This window comes from Dipodomys spectabilis, unplaced genomic scaffold, assembly GCF_019054845.1.
Source record: "Dipodomys spectabilis isolate Male_0828 unplaced genomic scaffold, ASM1905484v1 ptg000783l, whole genome shotgun sequence".
Classification (NCBI taxonomy): domain Eukaryota; kingdom Metazoa; phylum Chordata; class Mammalia; order Rodentia; family Heteromyidae; genus Dipodomys; species Dipodomys spectabilis.
Window position 1 is genome coordinate 2729843 of NW_024871460.1, and position 23355 is coordinate 2753197.

General features: G+C 37.8%; 1 protein-coding gene across 5 annotated transcripts in view; it reads left to right on the top strand.

Annotated features, from left to right (window-relative positions):
• Nucleotides 1–23355, top strand: part of Tatdn1 (TatD DNase domain containing 1) — a 28017-nt gene that overhangs the window by 4033 nt on the left and 629 nt on the right. For 3 of the 5 annotated variants that reach the window (XM_042672894.1, XM_042672895.1, XM_042672897.1), the window contains exons 2-11: nucleotides 2813–2878; nucleotides 4097–4146; nucleotides 7121–7184; nucleotides 9155–9298; nucleotides 9396–9438; nucleotides 13247–13332; nucleotides 13421–13461; nucleotides 14150–14226; nucleotides 18804–18874; nucleotides 20341–20467. In XM_042672894.1, the coding sequence (XP_042528828.1) occupies nucleotides 2813–2878; nucleotides 4097–4146; nucleotides 7121–7184; nucleotides 9155–9298; nucleotides 9396–9438; nucleotides 13247–13332; nucleotides 13421–13461; nucleotides 14150–14226; nucleotides 18804–18874; nucleotides 20341–20467 (769 nt within the window). Of the gene's footprint in view, nucleotides 1–2812; nucleotides 2879–4096; nucleotides 4147–7120; nucleotides 7253–9154; nucleotides 9299–9395; nucleotides 9439–13246; nucleotides 13333–13420; nucleotides 13462–14149; nucleotides 14227–18803; nucleotides 18875–20340; nucleotides 20468–23355 lie in introns of those variants that run through there. The other 2 variants (XM_042672899.1, XM_042672898.1) reach the window with 2 other exon arrangements.

Here is a 23355-nt window from a genome sequence, read left to right on the forward strand (position 1 = left end):
GATTTTGACAACAAAACAGGTTGGCCCACCTTTGGCTATTTGATGCTGCAGTCAGGGATGGAAGCATTGACCACATGAGACGGTCTGGAAGGTAGCTAATGTCAGCCCAGATTCTCTTTGGTGATAGCATGCTACAATCTTTGTATGATGCTATCTGTGCTCAGTAATAATGATAATGACATGTTATAGGCCTTCGATCTACAAAATTTCTTCACCTCTACATTTCTGGGTTTGAGATATATTTCATAGCCCAAAAGAATGTTCATCCTACTAGTAAGAAAATTGAGGCTCAGCAAGACCTAAGACTAGTCAATTAATAATTAGCCAAGTCAGAAGTTCTAACTCCAAGGCCCATTTTCTTTCCATAACTGCATAATGATAGTTCTTCTATCTTACTGTCTTTCTTAGAACTTGTTCATAGATTGAATTCCTTTTAGTCAATTTGAACTTTTTTGTAGGTATTTGCTGCAAGAACCCATCTTAATCAATAAGCCTAATATGGGGACGTGTGTTTGTTATCTGGGCTCTATGAGAAGCCACAGGCAGAAGAATCATGTCTAAGGCTGGTTCTGAGCAAAAATGCAAGATTTTATCAAAAAAGTAATTAAAGCAAAAGGGACTGGGGGTATGGCTCAAATGATAGTGTGTTTGCCTGGATGAGACCTGGAGTTTAAACCCTGGTGCCATCAAAAAATACAAACAAGGGTTGGGAAGGTGGCTCAGTGATAGAGCGCTTGCCTTGCATGCATGAGGCCCTGGGTTTGATTCCTCAGCACCACATAAGCAAAAAGAAAAAAGCCAGAAGTGGCGCTGTGGCTCAAGTGGTAGAGCGCTAGCCTTGAGCTGAAGAGCTGAAGGACAGCGCCCAGGCCCAGAGTTCAGGCCCCACGACCGGACCCAAAAAAAAGAAAAACAAAAAATACAAAAGAGGTACATCACTCACTCATCTGCCGATGCCCTGATATCTTTGGAATTTTCTACATTGTGCCTTTCTTTTACTAGCTCAAATGCTTGAAATACTTTCTTTACTATCTCTCTGTTTATCCAAACTACCAGTCATTTTTCAAGGTCTCCGAAATGTGGCAGTACGTCCTAGGGTCCAGATTAGAAGGAATCAATGAGAATATAGCAATATTTAATAATAGAAATAATGTTGAAGTCTAGTGGGAGGCAGCTGCTCCCCCACTACAAGAATTGGGAGATTCTCCTATTGCTGAAAACTGAAGACTGTTTATTTGTTTGATTTTTTTGGGGGGGGGGGCAGTACTGGGGTTTGAACTCAGGGCCCAACAATGCTTCATCCCTTTTTACTTTAGTTGTTTTTCAGATAAGATCTTGTACATTTTTTTTTCTCGGTCAGTCTCAGACACAACCTATCTCCTATGTATTTGAGATTACAGAAGAGAACCACCAAGCCATGCTTATTTGTTGAGCTGAGTCTTAGTAACTTTTTGCATAGATTGGCCTCAGACTGTGATTTTCCTTATTTCTGCCTCCTGAGTAACTAGGATTCCAGGTGAGCCACCATGCCCAGCCTCAAGCATATTTACCTTAAATATAGAGGCATATGTAGTGGAGAAAGTATTTCAAGCATTTGAACTAGTAAGAGAAAGACACAATGTAGAACATTCCAAAGATATAAGGGCATCAGCATGATGAGCAGAGTTTGGTTTTTTCATTTTTCCTGTGCTCTCTTAGGTTAAACAGAAAGGTTTAACAAGAGCCCCCATTTTACTGTTTTGTTCACATAGTTCTTTGTTGTGGGTGGTTTTCCTGAACACTCATGACTTCACCACTAGATACCAGTAATGCTCCTTTTAGATGTGACACCCCCAAAAGTTTACAGACATTGCCAAATGTTGGAGATGAGTTATGTGGTTAGAGGGAGAGGTGAGACATCTTCTCATCATCCCTATCAAAACAGTATTGCCCTTCCCATTTGTTCCCAGGTGCATAGTCATTATTTACAGACTAAATCCCTGTGGACAGCACACCTTCTGTAAGATCTCTAGGTATACTAGGTTCTAGGAAGATGATGAAGATAAACATGATGACTTGCACATTATAGCACATTCTATTTATAGTTCCATGTAGCATATACATTCCTAAGGGTGGGTACCAAGTGCTGGATCACACTGATTTCTGTCTCCTAACTCCTTACACAGTATTTGACATAGAGGTGCTCTTCCTAAGTATATGGTGAAAAAAGAAAAATAAGTAAATGATTGTGCTTCCTGTATTTCCATTTCCATTACTTTAATTCAGTCTCTTCTAATCACATGTATGAACTTTTCCCAGGTTCTCATTGAGACAGACTAACTCTGCTTGTCCCACTGTCTGCAAAGATGCCACAATGAGATACCCACATGTAAATCTTGTTTCTCTGCTTAAACACCATCAGCACTTGCTCTTGTATCCAGTGTGGTACAGTAAACACAATGTCTGTAACATTACTGGGTCCTGCCTGTTCTGGACACTTCCTTCCTCTTGCTTCCCTCCAGCTATTTCACCAGGGCAGGCTTTGCTGGCTGGCTGCAGTGTACCCTGTCCCATTGAGAAACTCAAAGTAGTAGAGTCAGGTCAGGAATTGTTTCTGTAAGCCTTTTGTGAGCCCACCACCAGACAGGCTGGAAGTTCCTTTTCTATGTCCTTTAATACCAGAGCTAATTGTAATGTTTCATAGTTGCTGCTAAGTGCCCAGCACTTACATGAGGTGATCATGTATGAGGGTGGGAATGGAAACATCATCAACAGAAGCTTCAAGTAAAGACTCTTGATGACTAATTGGTTATTTTCTGTTTACTTTCTGCAGATATTGGTATTAACCTAACAGATCCTATGTTCAGAGGAATTTATAGGGGGGTTCAGAAGCACCAAGGTAAGTGTTTCTCTTCTTAAGTTTGTAAAGTGTTCCTCTGTGAAGATAAATTCTCTACTTTAAAGAAACCTTGAAAAGTTTAATTCATCCTTAAATTGGGATGTACAATAACTCATTATGCATTTTAGATAAAAATGAAATGAAGTACAAACAAGCTATGTTTATAAACCATAGTTATGGGCATTTATAAGGCACATGTTGCAGCAAACTACAAATTGTGATTTTTGTTTTTTCTTTGTTCTGGGTATTGAACGCAGAACTTTGCACAGGGCAGGTGGGTGATCTACTGTTTGACCCACATCTCTCACACAGAACTTTAATCCATCCCTGTTATTTATCTGTGGAAAATTTATAGCATTTTTTTAAACATTTTCGGTGAGGTAATGAAAAATAGCAATGTGATTAATGTGTCTATTTCCTTATCTTGCTTTTTGTTCTTTCCAGCGGCCTAGCTTTTTAGAGACCTAACATATAGGCAGTGTGCTGCTTCACAAGGTGCCCTCTTACAGGGTAACAGAAAACAGCTGAAAACAAAATCGTTTCTAGTTATCACTTAAGGTTAGCTATCAACCCTTTAAGAGCTAAATGCTGGACTTGATGGCTCACGTGGTAGAGTGCCAGTCACGAGTAAGCCAAACAAGAATGCAAGGCCCTAAGTTTGTTACTGGCACAAAGAACAAATCAGTTTCCAAATTCAAGGCAAGTACCTTCTACTCATTAGCTTGAACCTCATGATTTTTGTGACCCTCACTTTTTTTTGGGGGGGGGGGGCGGTCGTGGGGCCTGAACTCTGGGCCTGGGCGCTGTCCCTCAGCTCTTTAGCTCAAGGCGAGTGCTCTACCACTTGAGCCACAGTGCCACTTCTGGCTTTTTTTTTTCTGCTTATGTGGTGCTGAGGAATTGAACCCACGGCCTCATGCATACAAGGAAAGCGCTCTACCACTGAGCCACCTTCCCAGCCCCAACTCTCACTTTTTTGTCAACAAAATAAAAATACACTTAATTATATTGTATTTGTCTAGTTAGCCTTAATTTAAAAAACTGCTAGTTCTTGTTTTACTATGTATGTCACAGTGTTTTTCAAACACATGATTATACTTTGATTTAGTACATGTGATTGTCTCTTTTTATTTTGGGAATAATTAACTAGATTCATTTACTAATAATAACTAAGTTCATTATTCCAGGTTTTCTTACCATGTGATTTATCTTATACAGATGATTTGCAGGATGTAATAGAGAGAGCTGTCCAGATTGGTGTTAAAAAGGTAACATCTGCTTTTTGTTATTTAAAAAAAAATTAATAATAAATTTTAGTTAAAATTCTGCAGAGATTAATCCAAGTACATTCACTAATATTTTCTAAATATGATATAAGCAAGATAATAGAAATAAAATGTCAAACTACTCTGTTCACAGGTAACAAGTTACACAAACATCAGAAATGTTATAGGTAACAAAATATATTTAAAATACTTTATCTATTTGAAGTGTCCAGCTTCTTATGAGACAATTAAAAATTTACAATATGATTTATCATTTATTGAAATTAAGCAGTCATCAAATAGACACACACCTGTCACTAAGTTTGCCTTATGGTTACTATTTTTAATAGCACTGTAATTTTCACAGCAATAAAAATTTTTGCTGTTTTTCTAGACAGTTCTAAAGAGTAAATGAATATTAACTGGCTCAGTGTCAAATTGGTCAGATAGATTTTTCTTTAAATTGGTTTTCAAATGCAAGCTAGTCTACACATACAAAAATGGGGTGAAGTCATGGCTTCAAGACCCATGGCAGCTATTACTTCCAAAGTGAAAGTCCAATCAGGTGCTGGTGGCTCACACCTGTAATCCTAGCTACTCAGGAGGCTGAGATCAGAGGATCATAGTTCAAAGCCAACCTGGACAGGAAAGTCTGTGAGACTCTTATCTCCAATGAACCACAGGAAAACTGGAAGTGGTGCTTTGGCTCAAAGTAGTAGAGTGCTAGCCTTGAGCAAAAAAAGCTCAGGGACAGCACCCAGCACCTGAGTTAAAGCCCTATGACTGACAACAAGTAAGTAAGTAAATAAATGAATAAATAAAGTGAAAGTCCTCAGCACTAAAAAAATGACACCACTGATTTCATGAGTTCCATAGCCTCCAACTCTAAATGTGTCCTAGCTATTATTCATAGGTAATAGCAAAGGATGAAAGGGACACAGTTCTCCCATTATGTAGTCTTTCCCTACTTGCTAAATCACTTTGTATAGAGCTTTGCTGCAAACTCTGGAATTCCAAGCTCCTAACTTTTTCTGTGTCAGCCGTGAGTACTTTCATCTGAACATTTCTAACCAGGCACACATTCATGGAATGACAGAACCGAGGGGAATTTTACTTGGACCTGCATCCATTTTATATTCATGTATCATGTTCATGCAGGTGACCTGCAGAACGGTTGTGGCATGACAAGCATGGCTTCCAGCCCCAGCTTTCTCCTTCATATCCTCATACATGGGATATTTTATCTCCCCAGATCTTACCTTTCTCATTTGTAAAAAAGGAAGAATATTGGCCCTTCATTAGTAGAGTGAAAGGGAAAGAAAATGTGGACTGCAGAGCATTTGCTTCTATACCTAACCTAAAGGTAGAGCACAGGTGCAGTGCACCACCACTGTCCTGTCATCATCCTCTTTGTCCACTGGGGGTATGTCAGACCCTCTCATCTGGCCCTTACTTCTTCCCTTGTTAGGGTAAAGTAAAAAGTAGTCTTGCTCAGCAACTGTTTAACATAATTTAAGTACTAGATGTGGGCAGCTTGTTTGGTTCTAAAGAACTAGGTCATGTTAGTACAAAGTTTTTTTGTTTTGTTTTGTTTTTTTACAACTGTTTTATAGCCTGTGTTCCACAGCAGTTGAGGATTTAATTATGACTTACATTCCCTGGTAGATGTGCAATGTCTAGTCATAGTAGAGGCTTAAGTTGCTATAAAAGAATATTCAATTCCACATTTTTATGTGTGTATGTGGGTCATGAGATTTTATGCTCTAGATTAGTGCTCTACTACTTGAGCCAAACCTCCTCTTCTGTTTTTTTTGGTTATTAATGGGAGGTAAGAATCTCACAGAATTTCCTGCCAGGGCCGGCTTTGAACTATGATCTTCAAATTTCAGCCTCCTGAGTAGCTAGGATTATAAGCTTGAGCCATCGTATCTAGCAATTCCACTTTTGTGTGTATGTGTGTGGTGTGTGTGTTCTCTTTAGGTATGTGCCTAGGATGAATTCTTCTTTATAACTTACTAAGATATTTGAAGTAAGCTTTAAAAATGTGTGTGGTGTGTGTGTATCAAGCTACGCACTAGTGGCTCACACCTATAATACTTGCTATTCAAGAAGCTGCAAACTGAGAATCTCGGTAAGAAACCATATGGGACAGATAAATCCATATGACTCTTATCTCCAGTCACCAAAAAGCCAGAAATGGAGGCATGGTTCAATGAAAAAGTGGAGGGAGAGCATAAAGCCTAGAATTCAAGCCCCAGTTCTAGCACAAACAGACAAGGCTGTATCTTTAGAAAATGCATATTTACCAAGAGCCATAACTTCTCTCCAGTGAATTTGTCACTATACTTTTCATTTTCTGACCCTTTCCACAGTCTTCAAGAGCTTTAGTTATCTGGGCTATGTCTACTGATATATATTAGAAATTAAAGCAATTAAAAATATATATATAAACTAAAAATATAAACTATTATATAACATAAGTAGTATATTTTTATGAAAACTTTTTCCTATTTTATGTAAGCATTTTCCAAAACCAACTTTAGAAACAAGAGGGATTATTTTAAGTCTTGTTATAATAACTAGCTTCATAGACAAGTGGAATTTCTCATCCATCTCTGTGGTCAGTCTATTGTGGTATCACATGTCCAGCAGCTTGTAGAAGACCTAATGTGGCAGAGTGAGAGAGATGAAGACAAACAGTGCCTAAGTATTGTTCTGAAAGTAGTTTTGACCTCCTGTATATCCTGGCAATTTTTCTTGGGCCACACTGGGAGAACTACCAAGCTAATCAACACTATTGAATTACTGATTTAGATGAACTGAATTGTAAACTTACGAGTCTTTAATCAGTCTGCCATGACCTGACATTTAAAGGAAAGGTAGGCTTTGACAGAGAACAGGCATTCTGCAATAAAGAAGTGGGAAGACCTGGAAGAATTGTTGATGTGTTGAAGTCAGCTTATTTTCTCTCTTTCAGTTTATGATTACAGGTGGAAATCTACAAGACAGTAAAGATGCACTTCAGTTGGCACAAACAAATGGTATCCTCATATTACTTTAACAAAAAAATGAATTAAATAATTTTGAAGAAGTCTGAGAACTACTTCAGGTACAGATTCAATGAAACCTGACTGTAGAAACAGTAGGAAAATGGCCTGATTTAAACAGGACATGATTAAGATGACAAATTTCAGAGGACTGATTGGTGTGTGAGGTGTTTGATAAAACCTTCTCATATAATATTTCAGTCAAGTGAGGAAAAGTAATCCATGTGTATAACTTAAGAATTTGAGTAGGTGCCAGTTACACCTATAATTCTACACACACACACACACACACACACACACACACACACACGCGTGCAACTTTTAGGCATATATTGTAATATATTTTAAATATAAGTTGTTTTTATTTATTCCTTTTAAACTTATGCTATAAAGGATTAATTTATTGATCTTTTTCTTTTTTCTTTTTTTTTTTTTTGAGATAAGTCTTGCTGTATTCTGACTAACTTTGAACTTTTGATCTTCCTGCTTCAGATGGCCAAGTGGCTGGGTTTATGGGCTTGATCTCCAGCCTGCTTTATTAAATGATGATCATGTAGACCAGATACTGAGTAAGGCCCCAGGAATGCAAGTAGCAATGTAATATACAATCTTCATATACTCCTTTAATGTTCATGCATTTTACACTTACTTAAAATCTTAAAATTTTTGGAATTCTTAAAAGAATGCCAGTTTTATAAAACACTTCATTTAGCATTTAACTTTTTTCCTATGCCTAATGTACTGTATATACACTGGGGAATGCCTGTATTACATGTGACTTTTGAAAATACAGATATGTTCCTTTTATATATGAAATCTTATTAAACCAATCTTGTTCTTCTTGTTGTTGTGGGGCTTGAATTCTGGGCCTGGGCGCTGTCCCTCAGCTCCTCAGCTCAAGACTAGCGCCCTACCACTTGAGCCACAGTGCTACTTCCAGCTTTTTTCTGCTTATGTGGTGCTGAGGAAGTGAACCCAGGGCCTCGTGCTTGAAAGACAAGCGCTCTACCACTGAGCCACCTTCCCAGCCCTAAAACCAATCTTTTATAGAAATCCTTCTAAAATACACACTTATGATATCCTGACACATTTTCTTAGTGATTAAAGACATAAAACCAATCACCTTCTCAGAGGTCTTCAAAATATAAACAAATATTTTCTCTGTTCTTTTCATTACCAAGCTGATGATTTTAAGTTACCATCATCTCCCTTATTAGCCCTTTTCCATTCCTCTTCACATATCTTGCTTGTGTCCTCATAGGTTTATAGGGCTGCCTTCTTTTATCTATAGATATCTGTGGGAGAGCTTGAGAAAGAGTCCACACCACCTCTGTGTATTCAAGTGTGGGTCCCTATAAACCTACACAAACCTTTGGTGTTGTTTGTTGCTGGGCCTGTTGCATGCTATCCAGTCTACAATGAGCTACTCCCCGCTCCCCCCCCCCCCCCCACCCACACACACACTTTCAAAATCATTTTGATTTTCTCACTTGCTCCATATAGTAAAGGCTGCTAAAACATCTAGTCTTCAAATAAGTGAGCTAAAACAAGTAAGGAAAGCCTTTCCTTTAAAGTCACCCCCTGCTTTTAGCTTTTTCATGGGGAATACTTTTTAACTGTGATATTAAATCCATGAATTACAGCAGTCACATGAATGTGATGATGAAAGATAAAATTAGATGATGACATTTCAAAAAGTTGTTTCACTTTCTATTCTGTTATGCTCAGCAAATATCAAGCTGTGGAAAGAATTGAATTGATGATTTTATTAACACATTAAGGCAATTTTCATATTCATGTATTACTTTGTTACAGTAATCCATAAATTCTTACATGATTAGCATGATGTAATTCTGGTAGTTTGAATCATTTATGCAGTTGAAAATCAGCTGAAGTTATTTGCATTTTTGCATGTTAAATAGAAACATGCTGCAAACAACCCCAAGGTGTGATTTTTGTGTTAGATATGTTTTTCAGTACAGTTGGATGTCATCCTACGAGATGTAGTGAATTTGAAAAGGATAACCCTGATCTTTACCTAATGGAGCTGCTCAGTCTTGCTGAAAACAATAAAGGGAAGGTTGTGGCAATAGGGGAATGTGGACTTGGTAAGTGCCAACCAAACCACTTAAAACAACTGTGTTTAGAATAACTGAGTAGTTCTGTATCTATCCTGAGTAATTATTCTTTTCTTATCTTTTAAAGATTTTGATCGACTTCAGTTTTGTCCCAAAGATACTCAGCTCAAGTAAGAAAACTTGTTGATTTTAGAAATTATTGTAAATTCTGAGTAATTTTTTTTAAAAAATAACATCAATTGAGCATATCATTAGACTAAGTATTAGGATGCTTGTGTTTTCCCCTGTGCGTATCAAAAGTTAGATGAAACAAAGTCCATGCTTCATTGTATATAATTCATGGGATAGAAACAGTTCATTTGAGCCTGGTGCCAGTAGCTCATGCCTGTAATCCTAGCTACTGAGGAGGCTGAGATCTAAGAATCACATTTTGAAGCCAGCCTGAGCAGGAAAATCCATGAAATTCTTATCTCCAATTAACCATAAGAAAGCTGGAAGTGGTTCTGTGGCTTAAAATGGTAAAGTGCACTAACCTTGAGTGAAAAAGCCAAGTGATAGTGCCAAGGCCCTGAGTTCAAGCCCCATGACTGACCATAAAAAAAAAAAAGAAAAGAAACAGTTCATTGTTTAACATACCTGGATAGAGTACCTTAGTTGAGAATATGATGTAAAAGCAAGGGATATTTAGAGGACTATAAGGGTCAATAACCAAAGCAAGAAACAATTTTTACTCTTACTAGAAAGTGGATAATATTCACTTGGAACGGAAAGAATCCTTCCATACAAGCCATGTTAAGATAGTAACTTCTGAGCAAATCCAAAGCCCACAGTGTTGAGGATGTCCTACTATAGTCTGTCCTGCTGGTGGTCCAGTGCTATGTAGTTAAACAGAAAAATTAGGGTAGAGTCTTAATTTAAAACATGAACATTTTATGTGCTGCAGATTCAACCCAAGGCCTCATGCTAGGTCAGCATCTACCACTGACTGAGCTACCCTTCCAGCCAGAAATATTTTTAAAATTCCTTCTAAGTTAATTTAGTTATTCATTCAGTGAACAAATATTTATTGAGTACTCTGTGCCAGCAACTTCTGGGAACTCAAGAGTATACAAAATATGTATGTGTTCTGTCTCTAAAGAGATTTTGAGAATAAACAACCTTCTTTCTAATGTATGAAGGAGAAATTGGATCAAATTATCTTCTAATATCCAGATAATAATGATTGTTGAATTTTTCTCCCCTGTACTGGGGATTGAACTTAGGGCCTAACTCATGCTAAGCAACCCTGCTTCCACTAAACTGAACCCTTAGCTTGTGTGCCTCCCTTGATTAAGTCAATAACTTTATGCCTTGGGTTTCTTTTTTCAAATTATATATGCTAGAAGTGTATCCCCCTCCTCCATTGCTCCATCTTAAATGGACTCTTGTCTGTGCACCCTAGCTGAAATCCATTATGACAGGGAGCAGGTTTACTGCTGGAGTTGGTCATAAACTAGACTTGAAGCTCCAGATATTCTGGAGAGTAAGGTCTGTGATCAGGTGGAGGCTAGACTCTGGTTCTCATGAGCCTTTTGTGAAGTAGATGCTGAAGAGGAAGAATAGGATGGAGGGCAGCCATAGAGAGGAGATGGAGGCCATCCTTGTTTTCAGCCAGCTTTTGGCTCACCTCCATCCTAGGTAGTAGCAATTGCTACTCTGAAACTGACCTTTCCAAGCCCATGTCCTAATCTAGTGTTGTCACTAAATTTTAATTCAGCCTAAAGCAAATCACAGTGTAAAAACAAGCAGATCTAACTCAGGTAAAGAACCAGTTTCACTTAATAATTTTCATTTATGAACTGAAAGAAAGTGTAAGTAAAGCAAGCAGAAAAGTCTCATGATAGATCCCAATTCCTGTCCTGCAGCTTGTGTTGTTATTTCTAGTTGCCACGGTGAGATTTTCTTCCTTAAAGAAAAGCCATTAATGTTATCTACTAGTTATTCTCAATTTGTATCATTATGAGTTTTTTTCCCCCATGTGGCTTTCCAAATGATACTTAGCTAGCTTGAACTTGGAGACCTTATTCTCTCAAATTATGTAAAAATTACACACATGTACTGTTGCTTTGTTATTCTTATAAATTTTCCTTTGCCTCTTCTAAGATAGCAAGCTCTTAGTTTCTATAAATGTGTGACGGTTCCTTTGGCTTGGTCCACGGAGTTGTGTGTGGGGAAATGGCATTCTGAAGTGCTGAGCTCAGGGTGGAGAGCATTCCCTACTGCAGCCAGGAGCCTCATAGAAACTGAGTTACAATGTGGAAAATGAACTTTACAGTTTGGGAGGCCAGTAGTTGTGGAGATGAGAGGGAAGGGATGATAGGGGAAAAACAAAGGAGGAGGCAACAATGCCTGATAAGAAATGTACTCATTACCTTGCTCATGTAATTGTAGCCCCTCTGTATTTTCATAATAAAAACTTAGTTAAAAAAAAGTAACCGAGTTACACAATGATGACACACACTGGACTAATTATGGAACTGGTAGTTGTAATAACTTGTAAGATCCTTTCTTCCAAGTTATCACTAATGTTTCCTACACTGCAACATGGCCAGTACTTAAAAGAAAATATCTCCACAGAATTTGAAAGGTTGATTAAAAACCCCAGATATTAAGTTTGTTAGGCCAACTAATTTAGGAAGACTTTTTCTTATGAAGTACATTTCCATTTCTAATTTTAAAAGTTAGCATTTCCAAGAGTACAAAGTACTAGAGGAAAATAGCTCAGTACATCAGAAGTTCAGATATAGGAAAATACAGCAAAAGAACATTTAAGCTACATAAATGTTTTCACAAATTTCAGGATTTAGAAGAGGTAAAGCCATTTTAGAAAACAGTAAGCTACCTGTTGTCCTGGGTTCAGCTAATTCAACATGACCATTGACGAGAACAAGGGGACACTGTTAAAATGAAAAGCCAAACATAACACCCAGCCGTTCTGTCTGTCTGCTGGATGTTGTCACTGTACTCTGGGACCTGGGAGAAGCTTCCTCAGAGTTTAACTGTTTGGGGTCATCTGGGCTGGGGTTGGAATTAAATCTCTCAAGATTTGGCTCCAAGTTTGCCTGTCCTCAGTGATCTTGGACAAATATTATACCTCTCAGAAACCAGCTCTTGTCCTATCGTAGGTTATTTTAATGATCAAGTGAGGAATATTATGTGGTATTTGGAAACATTTTACCAAGAACATTAGCATGTTCAGGCCATTGTTTATTTTTCATCTTTTTTTTTTTTTTTTACTACTGTAGTTTTAATTCAGGCCTTCAAACTTGCTAGACAGGTGCTCTACAATTTGATCTACACTCCAGTCCTAGATTTCATTTTTTTCAGAGTTTTCTTTCTTTTCTTTTTTTTTTGCTGTATGGCAATAACTTATTTTGTAACAATATTGAAAAGAAAAGAAAGCCACCAACCCCCCCACCAAAAAAAAACAAAAAAACTGGGTTGCCAAGTATCACAGTCAGGCTCTGCCTGGCTTCCAGCTTCTCACCTGGATGTCAGTGGTGGTAGCAACCCCTCCCTCGCATGCTGAAGGCAGCATGTTTCAGGTATCTCTCAAATTCTGTGGATGGATGTCTGCTTCATTTGCTGAGATTTGGTCAGGAAGCTAGTTAAGAGTAATTATTATTGGAGTATCAGTAAACCCCCTCTTATAACAAATGAGTATAAACAAATCTAGTGAAGCTCTTCTAACCATCAGTGTAAAATGGTACCTACTTACAGTTGAGAGAATGATTTAGTAAATCCAGAATGAAGTTTCCCTCTCGGAAGTTGTGTTATGAAAACCCCCTGCTAAGCCTGATGTGTTTTAATGCTGAATTCAGGGGTTTTCATACTGATATATCTAGAGAATAAAATTCCTTTAATTAAAAACTTATCTGACTTGTTTTTCTCATGCTAAAATAAAATTTTCAGTGTGGAAATTTTGCTTGCATTATGCAGATATTTTGAAAAACAATTTGAACTGTCAGAACAAACAAAATTACCAATGTTTCTTCATTGTCGAAATTCACATGCTGAATTTTTGGGTGAGTTAAAAGTAGTATCTCATCTAGAATTTAAGCATTTTGTAGGACTCTGGCTACTAGCTAAAAGTTCTTTGTTTTGAATTCACAGACATAATGAAAAGAAACAGAGACCGGTGTGTGGGTGGAGTGGTAAGTATGAAGGAGTTGTCAGGGTGGTTGCGTAGTGTGGCTCCGAAAATCCCAGTACCACCTTCTCCCACCCAATAAAAGTACTTGTCTTGGTGATTAATGTTCATTAATGGTGTTGATTACATAAATAACACCCCAAATGTGAAAAATTACGCCTGAATTTATGCATTTCCAAAGGTGATAAATAGCAATTTACTCCTCTCTGCCTTAGTACAATCAACATTTTAAAGCAATGTTCTTGCCTCTGTAGAGAGCTTCTTAAAACTTGCCTCTTACTGCTATTCAATTTAGAAAAGAAACAAATGTCCTTTCATAGAAAATTTCAGTAAAATTGGCAATATAATTTAAATAGTGTCAACACGTTTCTGACCTTGCTTCCTGCTTTTGCCTAGACCATAGCTCCCCACCCCCACCCTGTGCCTATCCTGGAGGTTCTGTGGTGGTATTTGTGCCAACAACAACACAACCACTGCAGAAGGGATACTGGGCATCTTGCCTACATTAATGGAGATGTGACCGGAAATGACTTGAACCTAAAAACTGCAGGGACTACCACATGTGAAACTCTTGTGATCCAAAACCCTTACAGATCTCCCTTTTGCTTAGGAAGTCATGCTGATGTTAGAATTTTAAAGGAGTTATTTATTTAAAGGAGTTATAATAATCAACTTAACGCCTCTGTCTCTAGGTACATTCCTTTGATGGTACCAAGGAAGCAGCAGCTGCTTTGATTGACTTGGACCTTTATATTGGGTTTAATGGTTGGTACGTTCTTAGGCTGTTTCTGTTTTTTGCTTAACTTTTATATTAAATAGATTTCTTACATTGTTTACAGTGAGTTGTTGGTAGTTTTGTTTTTGTCTTTGGTGCTGTGGCTAGGGCTTGAGCTGTGAGCCTAGTCTCTGTCCCTAAGCTTTTTTTTTTTTGTTTTTTGTTTTTAAGTCTTTGCTCAAGGCAAGTGCTCTACCACTTGAGCAACAGCTCCACTTCTGGCTTTTTGGTAGTTAATTGGAGATCAGAGTGTCAAAAGACTTTAGTGTCTAGGATGGCTTTGAACCACAATCCTCAGATCTTAGCCTCCTAAGTAGCTAAGATTATAGGCGTGAGCCACCAGCTCCTGGTGGGTTAACATTTTTATTACAAGTTTTTATGTGTGCTTGGCATTGATCCTTGCCTGAGAATTTTAGTTATTCTTTACTTACAAAAATAAACAGTACAATATAATTACAAGTCAAAGCTTGAAAGTTTTATACTTTCTGATAATGGGAACAATTTGTGTGGATGGCAGCTGCTAGCTTTCTTAGCAATCCAATCTATTCTCAGGTCATTTTATCCAATTAAACATATGTACATGTTCACAACATTGTGAATGCATATACACCTATGCTGGACCATGGGAGAAAGTTGGTTCTACCACAATCATTTATATATCTCTGTACACAAAGAAACAGGCTCACAGAAGTTAAGGAACAGGTGTGAAGTTACTCCAAGTGTGAAAACCTGCCCTTTGACTCCCTGCTCATTGACCTTTCTGCTGGAATGCCAGACTAAACCTCCAGTACCCAGTGCAGCTAGCCAGCACAGCTAGGTCCCTGGGCTAGGCTTGTTTTCTATCAGATATATAAGAGCTTCCAACAGGTCTTTCCATAGGATGTTAATGCAGCCCATTAAATAAGTCACAAAATAGAAGACTTGATTTCTCCCTTGTGTTTTTTTTTACTTTATTATGATCAGTTTTCTGATTATACTATTTATAAGATCTTAGGGAAATAAAATCTGAGAATTACTACTATTACAGTGTCCTAGATGCTTCTTCCATATATAAATTAATGGCTTAATTGGTAAATTAATATTCAAAGGAATGAATGCCTAATGGTTAAAAAGTCAAGTAGTACCTAAACACTTAGAAGCAATTATCTTTTGCCCTGAGTCAGCTTTTTCAGGAGGGTCCCTGTTCTGTTTGTGGCCCCATGTCTAGATCATACACACATACGATTAGCTCTTAATTCATCCTATTTTTTAAGGTACATACCATACTAATTACCGTTGCAGGTGGCCGTTAGTATAGTATGTAGTTATTTCAAACTTTTGGTTTTATATGCCATCAGCGTTTTCATCATTAATTCTATATAATATTGTTGACTGACCTTTGTGGTATATACCATGCTTACATTTCATATAGCACTTGAGAGGTGGTAGTGGCAGAAGGATCTCAAGTTCAAGGCCACACTTCACTATTATATAATGAGACCTAGTCTCAAAAAAAAAGTACTCTCTCACATTCCTCAGCTCTGTAAAATATCTTATTCTGGCTTCCTCTATGAGGAAGTCCATCTAGTTAGTCTGATAGTTGCCTGACTTTTTGTCTTTTTTGCTTCAGTATGGACTAGTGTCTCTTCCATGATAGAACTCCTATTTTTCAGTCTGATTTTCTTGGTTTGGCTTGCTTTGTTAGAATACTTGTCTTTGTTTCCTGAGAAAGTTTTTATGGGAAGTAAACTTTTTTGAGAGTTTTGCATTGTTTGGGGAATTTATCGTACTCATCCTGGGTAGTTTGCTTGGATAGTTATAATCAAAGGAAAGGAAAACCCACTTTTGGTTGACAGCTTTTCTGGGCATCAAATTCTAGGTAAGAAAGCATTTTCACTGGGACTGTGTCCTGTCCCCTCACTGTTCATTCTAAGGTTCAGTTTGATGATGGGCTGTGACTGAACAGCCCTTTCCCTGTGCTCTAGTGTGCTTCTCTCAGTTTTCTATCTTATGCCATTCAGAAATTTCACAAAGCTGTGTTGCGATGGTTTGGTGTTTTTTTTTTTTTAATCACCTGTGCTACTCTCCTCCTGACCTTTCCTAGCTGGAAGCTCATACCAGGCTCATACCATACGACCTGGAGTCGCTTTCTTTTTTTTTAAACAATTCAGATTGATATTTTTATTTTAGAACTTCTATTTTTCTCTTTCCAAAAAAACATTAGTCTTTTAAAATGAAAAAAAAAATCAGCCTTTGTTTTCATCCGTAAAGCTCTTTTATATAGTCTTGACAGATGCAGTATCTTCTCTTTTCTCTAACGACATGAATCCTTGTTGAAAGTTACTTCCTGATTGCGTTAGTGCTTTTGTTTTGGATCCTTTTTCCTCTATTGGACTCTTGTCTTATGGGGGCTTTTTTTTCAATGTCAAGCAGCCCTTTACTGTCTCTTGATTGGGGGGAGGGGGTGGAATTACATTTGGAAGCTCTGTTGAACAGTCCATCTGGCTAGCCCAGATGACCATGTGACTTTTCCATCAGAGATTCCCAAGTATCCTTTTGTAGACATCTTTCCTGGGTTCATTTGGTTTCTCAAGCAGGGATTATCTGGTTCCTGCTGGAAAAAATGGGGTGGGGATTTATAAATGTGACAGTATTCTGGGGCAGAGTGGGATCAGAGAGAGATCCTTGATGTTCAATAAGCAATCAGCTGTAGTTTTTAGGCCCATACCTGCACCTACACTATGGTAGTCATTGTCTAGCTACTCTGATTTATGCTCTTCTTTTTTTCAATCACAGATAATTATGAAGCTCTATCATTTCCTTAGACTTTTCAGTTTCCATTCTCTGCCTTATCCCAGTTTCTAGGTACCCAGTTCTTAGAATCTGTTTCTTAGATGAATTGGTTTTCTTGTCTTTCTCTCCATAGGCACATTTAAGTCATTTAGCAATTAAACACAAGTCATATATAATTTGTCTGCTTTCTGCTGTGTTGTGACTGGGGCAACAGTGTCTACGGACTTCACCAAGATATGCTATTTTATTTTTCTTATTTTGGATGAAGGTATTTTGAAAAGACTACAAACAGATCAGTGGTTTCCACAGTAAGGAGAGAGGAAGATAGAGCACAGAGGATTTTTAGGCAGGGAAACTACTCTGTATATCAGTGGATACTCCCTCTATACTCATAATAATGGAGGATGTATGTCTAATGATAGATACATCTCATTTGCCCCAAGCCATAGACTGTACATAAAAAATTAACCCTAGCTATTATGCTTGTACTACTAGCTGATTAGGAGATTGAGATGAGGAGAATCAAGGTTCAGGGCCTCAGCCTGGGTAGTTTTCAATAACCCTTCTACTTAACTGAAACTAGGCAGAAAGTGAGATCCTATCTAAAAAATGAGCCCAGAATAGAGCTGGAAGTGTAGCTTAATGGTAGAGTACTTGCCTAGTAATTCTGAGGCTCTGAGTTCAAACCTCAGTACCACAGTGACCCACAGCATAGGTTATCACTTCTCACAAGTAAACCAATGGTGTGGACTCTGGAGAGTGAAGCAGGCTGTGTGTATACATATGGGGGCATGAAGTGGGAGTCACTACCTCCTGCTCACTTTGGCTGGGAACTAAAATTTCTGAAAAAAAAAATTAGGTGAATTTTGACATCAACTTCTTTAAAATGTAAGGACATTAGCTGCTACAATATGTAGTAGCTGTTGCAGCTCACTGGCATCACAGAAGGCATGCGTGTCCACACTTGTAGATCTGGGGTCAACTGAGTTTGGCAGACAGGCTGAACTCTCTGCCATTGGTTCTGTTTTCCATCTGGGCACTAGGCTGAAGAGGTAATAAATACTTGGTTATCAGTGCATGCTGCTCAGATACCATGCCATCCAAGCCTTAGAAGGGCACATTGCCAGGAGTCATATCAGCTCATTGGCCCAAAGCTAGTCTTGAGGCCAAGGCCAGATGGAAGGAATGAAGTTCTTCCTCCCTAAGAAACCATGGCAGGGTGCAAACAGTGATTCTACTAGAGTAAAAGGAGGGCCGTAATCCACTGTCCCAGGCTGAAAATGAAAGTTAACAGCTTTTTGAATACTCAAGTTATGCAAAGGAATTTTTTAAATGTTAAATTTTAGAACCAGATGCTGCTGGCTCACACTTGTAATCCTCACTACTCAGGAGGCTGAGATCTGAGGATTGCGATAATTCGGGACAGGAAACACAAAACTCGTATTTCCAGTTAAAAGACCAAAAAGCTGGAAGTGGAGCTATAACTCAAGCAATATAGTGCCAGCCTTCAATGAAAAAGCTAAAGGACAGTGCCTACGACCCTGAGTTCAAGCCCCAGTATTGGCACACAAAAAAATTAAATTTTACTTAGATTGGTACATAAAGTTACTGAAGTAATTAATAAGCCTGTCAGAATTGATCTAAATCTGGGATCTGTGAAGGATAAGAAATGTGCAGAAATTTTTGAAAATATACTGAAAACAAAATTACATATGGGGTTTTGAAATTTGTTCTAAAGTTTTTATTTTAAAAGTTATTCACTAAATGCTATTTTTAAAAGATAAATATTCTTTTTAAAGCTCACTGAAAACTGAAGCTAATTTGGAAGTCCTGAAGTCAATACCTAGTGAAAAGTTAATGATTGAGACTGGTAAGTTGATATTTTCAGAACCTTTAAGTTTCATATTAAACTATAATCTCCCCCACCCTGAAAAAAAAAGCTAGAAAAGAAAATTTGACTTCAAAGGTATTGTTAAGTACTTTGTGTGTGCTGATCCTAGGGTTTGAAATCAGATCCTGGGTGATATACATCCCTGAGCTTTTGTGCCCAAGGCTAGCATTCTACCACATCAACCACAACTCCATTTCCAGCTTTTTGGTAGTTTACTGGAGATCAGAGGCTCATAGACTTTCCTGCCCAGTCTGGCTTCTAACATGATCCTTATATCTCAGCCTCCTGTGTAGCTAGGATTATGGGTGTAAACCAATAGTGCCCAGCTGTTAAGTACTTTTAAATAGTATGTACAGAGCTGGGACATGGTTCAAGTAGCAGAGATTTGGGGGATTGTTATTAGTGAAGTATTTATACAGTTTTTTTCCCCAATATTAGAAGTTTGGCTAAACATAAAAAAATTTTAAAATAGCATGTCAGATCTGATAACCAAAGAGGTTGTAGATATTAATAAATGAACATGTCTACTAGCCTCAGAGTTCGTGTTATGATTTATTCAGGTCTTTTATACAACACCATCTTTATAATGGCTTGATTCTATAACACTACAAAAATTTAAACTAAATTGTCTTAATGTAAAATTTTTAGTGATACTTCTTAAAACAAGATTAAAAGCTAAAACTATTTAAGCACCTTAATTCAAGGCTCTCATACCATGGCATTTGGCAAAGTCCAGACAGAGCCACTCTAAATTATTTTTAAATCCTTGGGTAGTCATGAAAACAAAATGATTTTGTTAAAGGTGCAGTGCTTATACAATATGTGAGCTATTGTGACTATTAAATAAGTATCCAAAGGCACTGGCTTCACATTCCATGGAGGCAAGAGAGAAATTTCACGTTAAATGTTTTTATGTTCCCATTCTTGTATGATACTTGAGATTGAACTTGGCCTCATGCTTGCTAAGCACACACTCAGCCAACTATATGTCCATACACTGTTATCAGAAAAAAAGTCGGGAAGTATTTAATATGCAACCTAGAATTTTATCTTGTGCTTAAAAAAAATGTTTTGTTATATTGCCATAGGAAGCCTCTGGGCAGGGTGGCTGAGAAGGGGGGATCCTGGTTAGAAGCCAGCCCTGGGCAAAAATTTAGCATGATTTTACCACCACCCTGCAACAAATACACTGGGCATACTGATGTATGCCTGTGATCTCGGCTGTAAAGGAGGCTGGAGCTACAGGCAGGTATATTGCAAGCTAAGGGCAGCCCTAGACAAAATTGCAAGACCTCGTCTGAAAAATAACTAGAGCTTAGAAAGGCTGTGGATGTGACTCATATGGTAGAGCTCATTTGTATTAACTTTGTGGCTCTGAGTTCACACTCTAGTACTGCCAAAAGAAAAGTGTAAACCCATTAATATTTCTTTTTCTGCCTAACTAGATGCACCTTGGTGTGGAGTCAAAAATACACATGCTGGATCAAAATATATAAAAACTTCATTTCCTACCAAAAAGAAGTGGGAAAACGGGCATTGTTTAAAAGACAGAAATGAACCCTGCCATATAATGTAAGTGTCTTGCTTTTTCAATCTTCAAAATCATTTAAAACCACCACGTCACTTACAGAATGAATTCAAGGGGCAGAAGTTCTGAGAAATCCAAAATCAAGTTCGGGTCATTTCTAATACATGAGTTGATAAACCTGAATTGAAAATAAAATAAAATAAATTTTTTTTTAAAAAACCCTGCATTGACACATCACTATGATCCAAGTTCAAGTTCAGGTCAAAGACCACTTCAATAAGTAACGATTTGGAGGAGTGACACATGAATTGCTCTATCTTATATGCTATGTGGTATGAGCTGGCCATTGGTCATTTCATAGGAGGGAAAAGACCTAAAAGCTGTGCATTTTGTCAGTCACCTGACCTGGTTGAGCTCTGTTCTTCTAAACCTCCCGGTGGCTGATCTTTTATCTGCATTTTAAATCACTTGGCAACCCAAATCCAGTAACACATTTCTCTAAGCCTTGGGACAAAATGACAGGTACTAGGATTTTCTTTTCACAACCCCCAAAAAAGGCGGGAGGGAAATGGGGTGAGAGGGCAGAACTTTCTATTTCCTAAAAATAATTCAGAGTTGTTCTGTGGCAATGTACAGCACATGTGGAGAGGTTATCATTCATCTGTCAAAGAGCTGAAAAAGAATCTTAAACAGAAAAAGTTGATTATACAATTTTAGTGGCATATATCCAATTTATTTTGTTCATACAATCAGGTAATGTAAGTCTGTACTTTATCAGTCCACTGTGGTTTCCAATAAGTACAACATATCCATGAAAATACTGGACTGTTTATAGTTTCTCCCAAACGCACGATCTTTAAGAGTAATTTTAATGAAAAATGACTATTAGATAAGCTATACCATAAATTTAGCAATGCAAAAAAGTACGGCAGCTCAGATACTTGGACATGGAGATTGGGAGGTTCATGGTTTGAGGCCAGCCCAGGCAAAAAGTTGAGACTCCAGTTCCACAAATAAGCCAGGTATGGTATGTACCTGTCATCCTAGCTACGCGGAAGGCCTTGGTCCAGGCCAGCTAGGCAAAAACCCGAGATCCTACCTGAATCAATAAAGCAAAAAAATGTCTGGAGGCATTACTGAAGGGGTAGAGTACCTGCCTAGCAAGCATGAGGCCACCTGAGTTCAAACCCCAATACTACCAAAAGGAAAAAATAAAATTGAGGTTCTTTTCCTTTAATACCATGCTACCCTGCTGGCTTTGGCAAACACTGAAAAATCCTTAGTGAGGAGCTTACTTTCTGGTAGCTTATGAAATGAAGGTAACAAAGTCAAGCACAAGAAGCAATTTTTAATAGTAATTTAGAGCTTTGCGAGGATATTAAGATGAGAAACTGATATTTTGCCAGCAGTGGCTTAGGAGTAGCTGCCAATAGTATACTCAAATGTCGTAATGTTATATAAAATTATAGCTGTTGACTTTTGCCGTACCTTTGCAAGGCAAAATTTCAAGATTTTTTAAATGCAAGACTGTTAAGAACTATGAAATTACAATCATGTACACTTACTCTTCAAGTCAGCTAAGCAGGTATAGTTTGGGAAAAGTGAACATTTAAAAGCTGAAAAATGTAAATGTTTCCTACACATATTTCTCTGATCTAATTGCTAACTGGCAAGTTAACTCCTACTTACAAATTCATTATTATCACACCCATTCTCCTAGCAGTTTTACCTGTAATTATTTGTATAAAGATCATCCCTCCATTTAGATCATAAGTTCTCTGGAGCTCCTGCTATGTCAGGAGCTCCAAAGTTACTAAGGTACCTAGAAAAACCAGCACTGTGCCTGTGGCTCACCTGCCCACAGCTGTGCCAGGCCCTTGGAGACTGTCAGGCTTTCCCCAAGCTGAGGGCAGACAAGAGTCCAAGATCTTGCAACTGTTGCAGAGGTATGAAATCTACTACTGGGACCTTAAACATAGCAACTGTCTGCCCTGAGGGAACTGAAAGTACTTTACTAAGGTGACATTTCAGCTGTTTACTAAGTATGGCTAGGAGTTGAGCCAAACACCTTGAGCAAAGGCACTCTACAGAGGGATGGCTGGCTCCAGGGGAACAATGAACTTAGTGTGGAGAAAGTAGGGTATACAGAGTATATGTAAGTCAAGTCTGAGAAGGCAAAGTGAGGCCAGGTCCTTAGGGCTCCTGTATGCTGACTTTAATAGTTTAGATTTTATCAGGACACCAAAAGATTCAAAGCACAACAGTGCTCTTTTTTTTTTTCCCTAAGGTATAACTGGTTATCCAGTGTGAGGAAAGACTCCAAAGGGGATCTTGCAAAACTTGCCCAGTCTAAGAGTGCCACATTAAACAAAAACTATTAAATTCTTTTTAGAGTAACTGTAGCCCTAGACCATGAAAGCTACATAAGTAGGTTAGATGCAAAAGAGATGTGCAACTAGCTATAAACTTTATATTCGATACCAAGACTTATAAACAAGTTTCTACATATGAAAAAGTGACTATTCCTTACAATATAGTCTTAAAGCCATTATGCATTTCTAAATTATACAGCATCACCAGCTTAAGAATCCATAGAAGAAAACTTCTAAGTTTACTTAGGAAAAATGGTTTACTATTAGATTTGCTTTTAATATTTTTTTTCAGATAGCACACATCTAGTGTAATTGGGTTTGTATGCTAGCAAGTATGCATATACTCCCATGTCACTATTATAATTTTTTTAAATTTCAGTTAATCTCCACTCTTAATTCCTTTAGGTGTTCATACTTAGAAGAACCAAAAGCTTAACACAGTATTTCAAAGTTTTAATTTGGACTAGAACTTTCACATATAAAAAATATACTACACCTCTATAATACTACTAGGAGATACTGTTAATTATTTTAGGCAAGGAAACTGAAAGATGGACCTC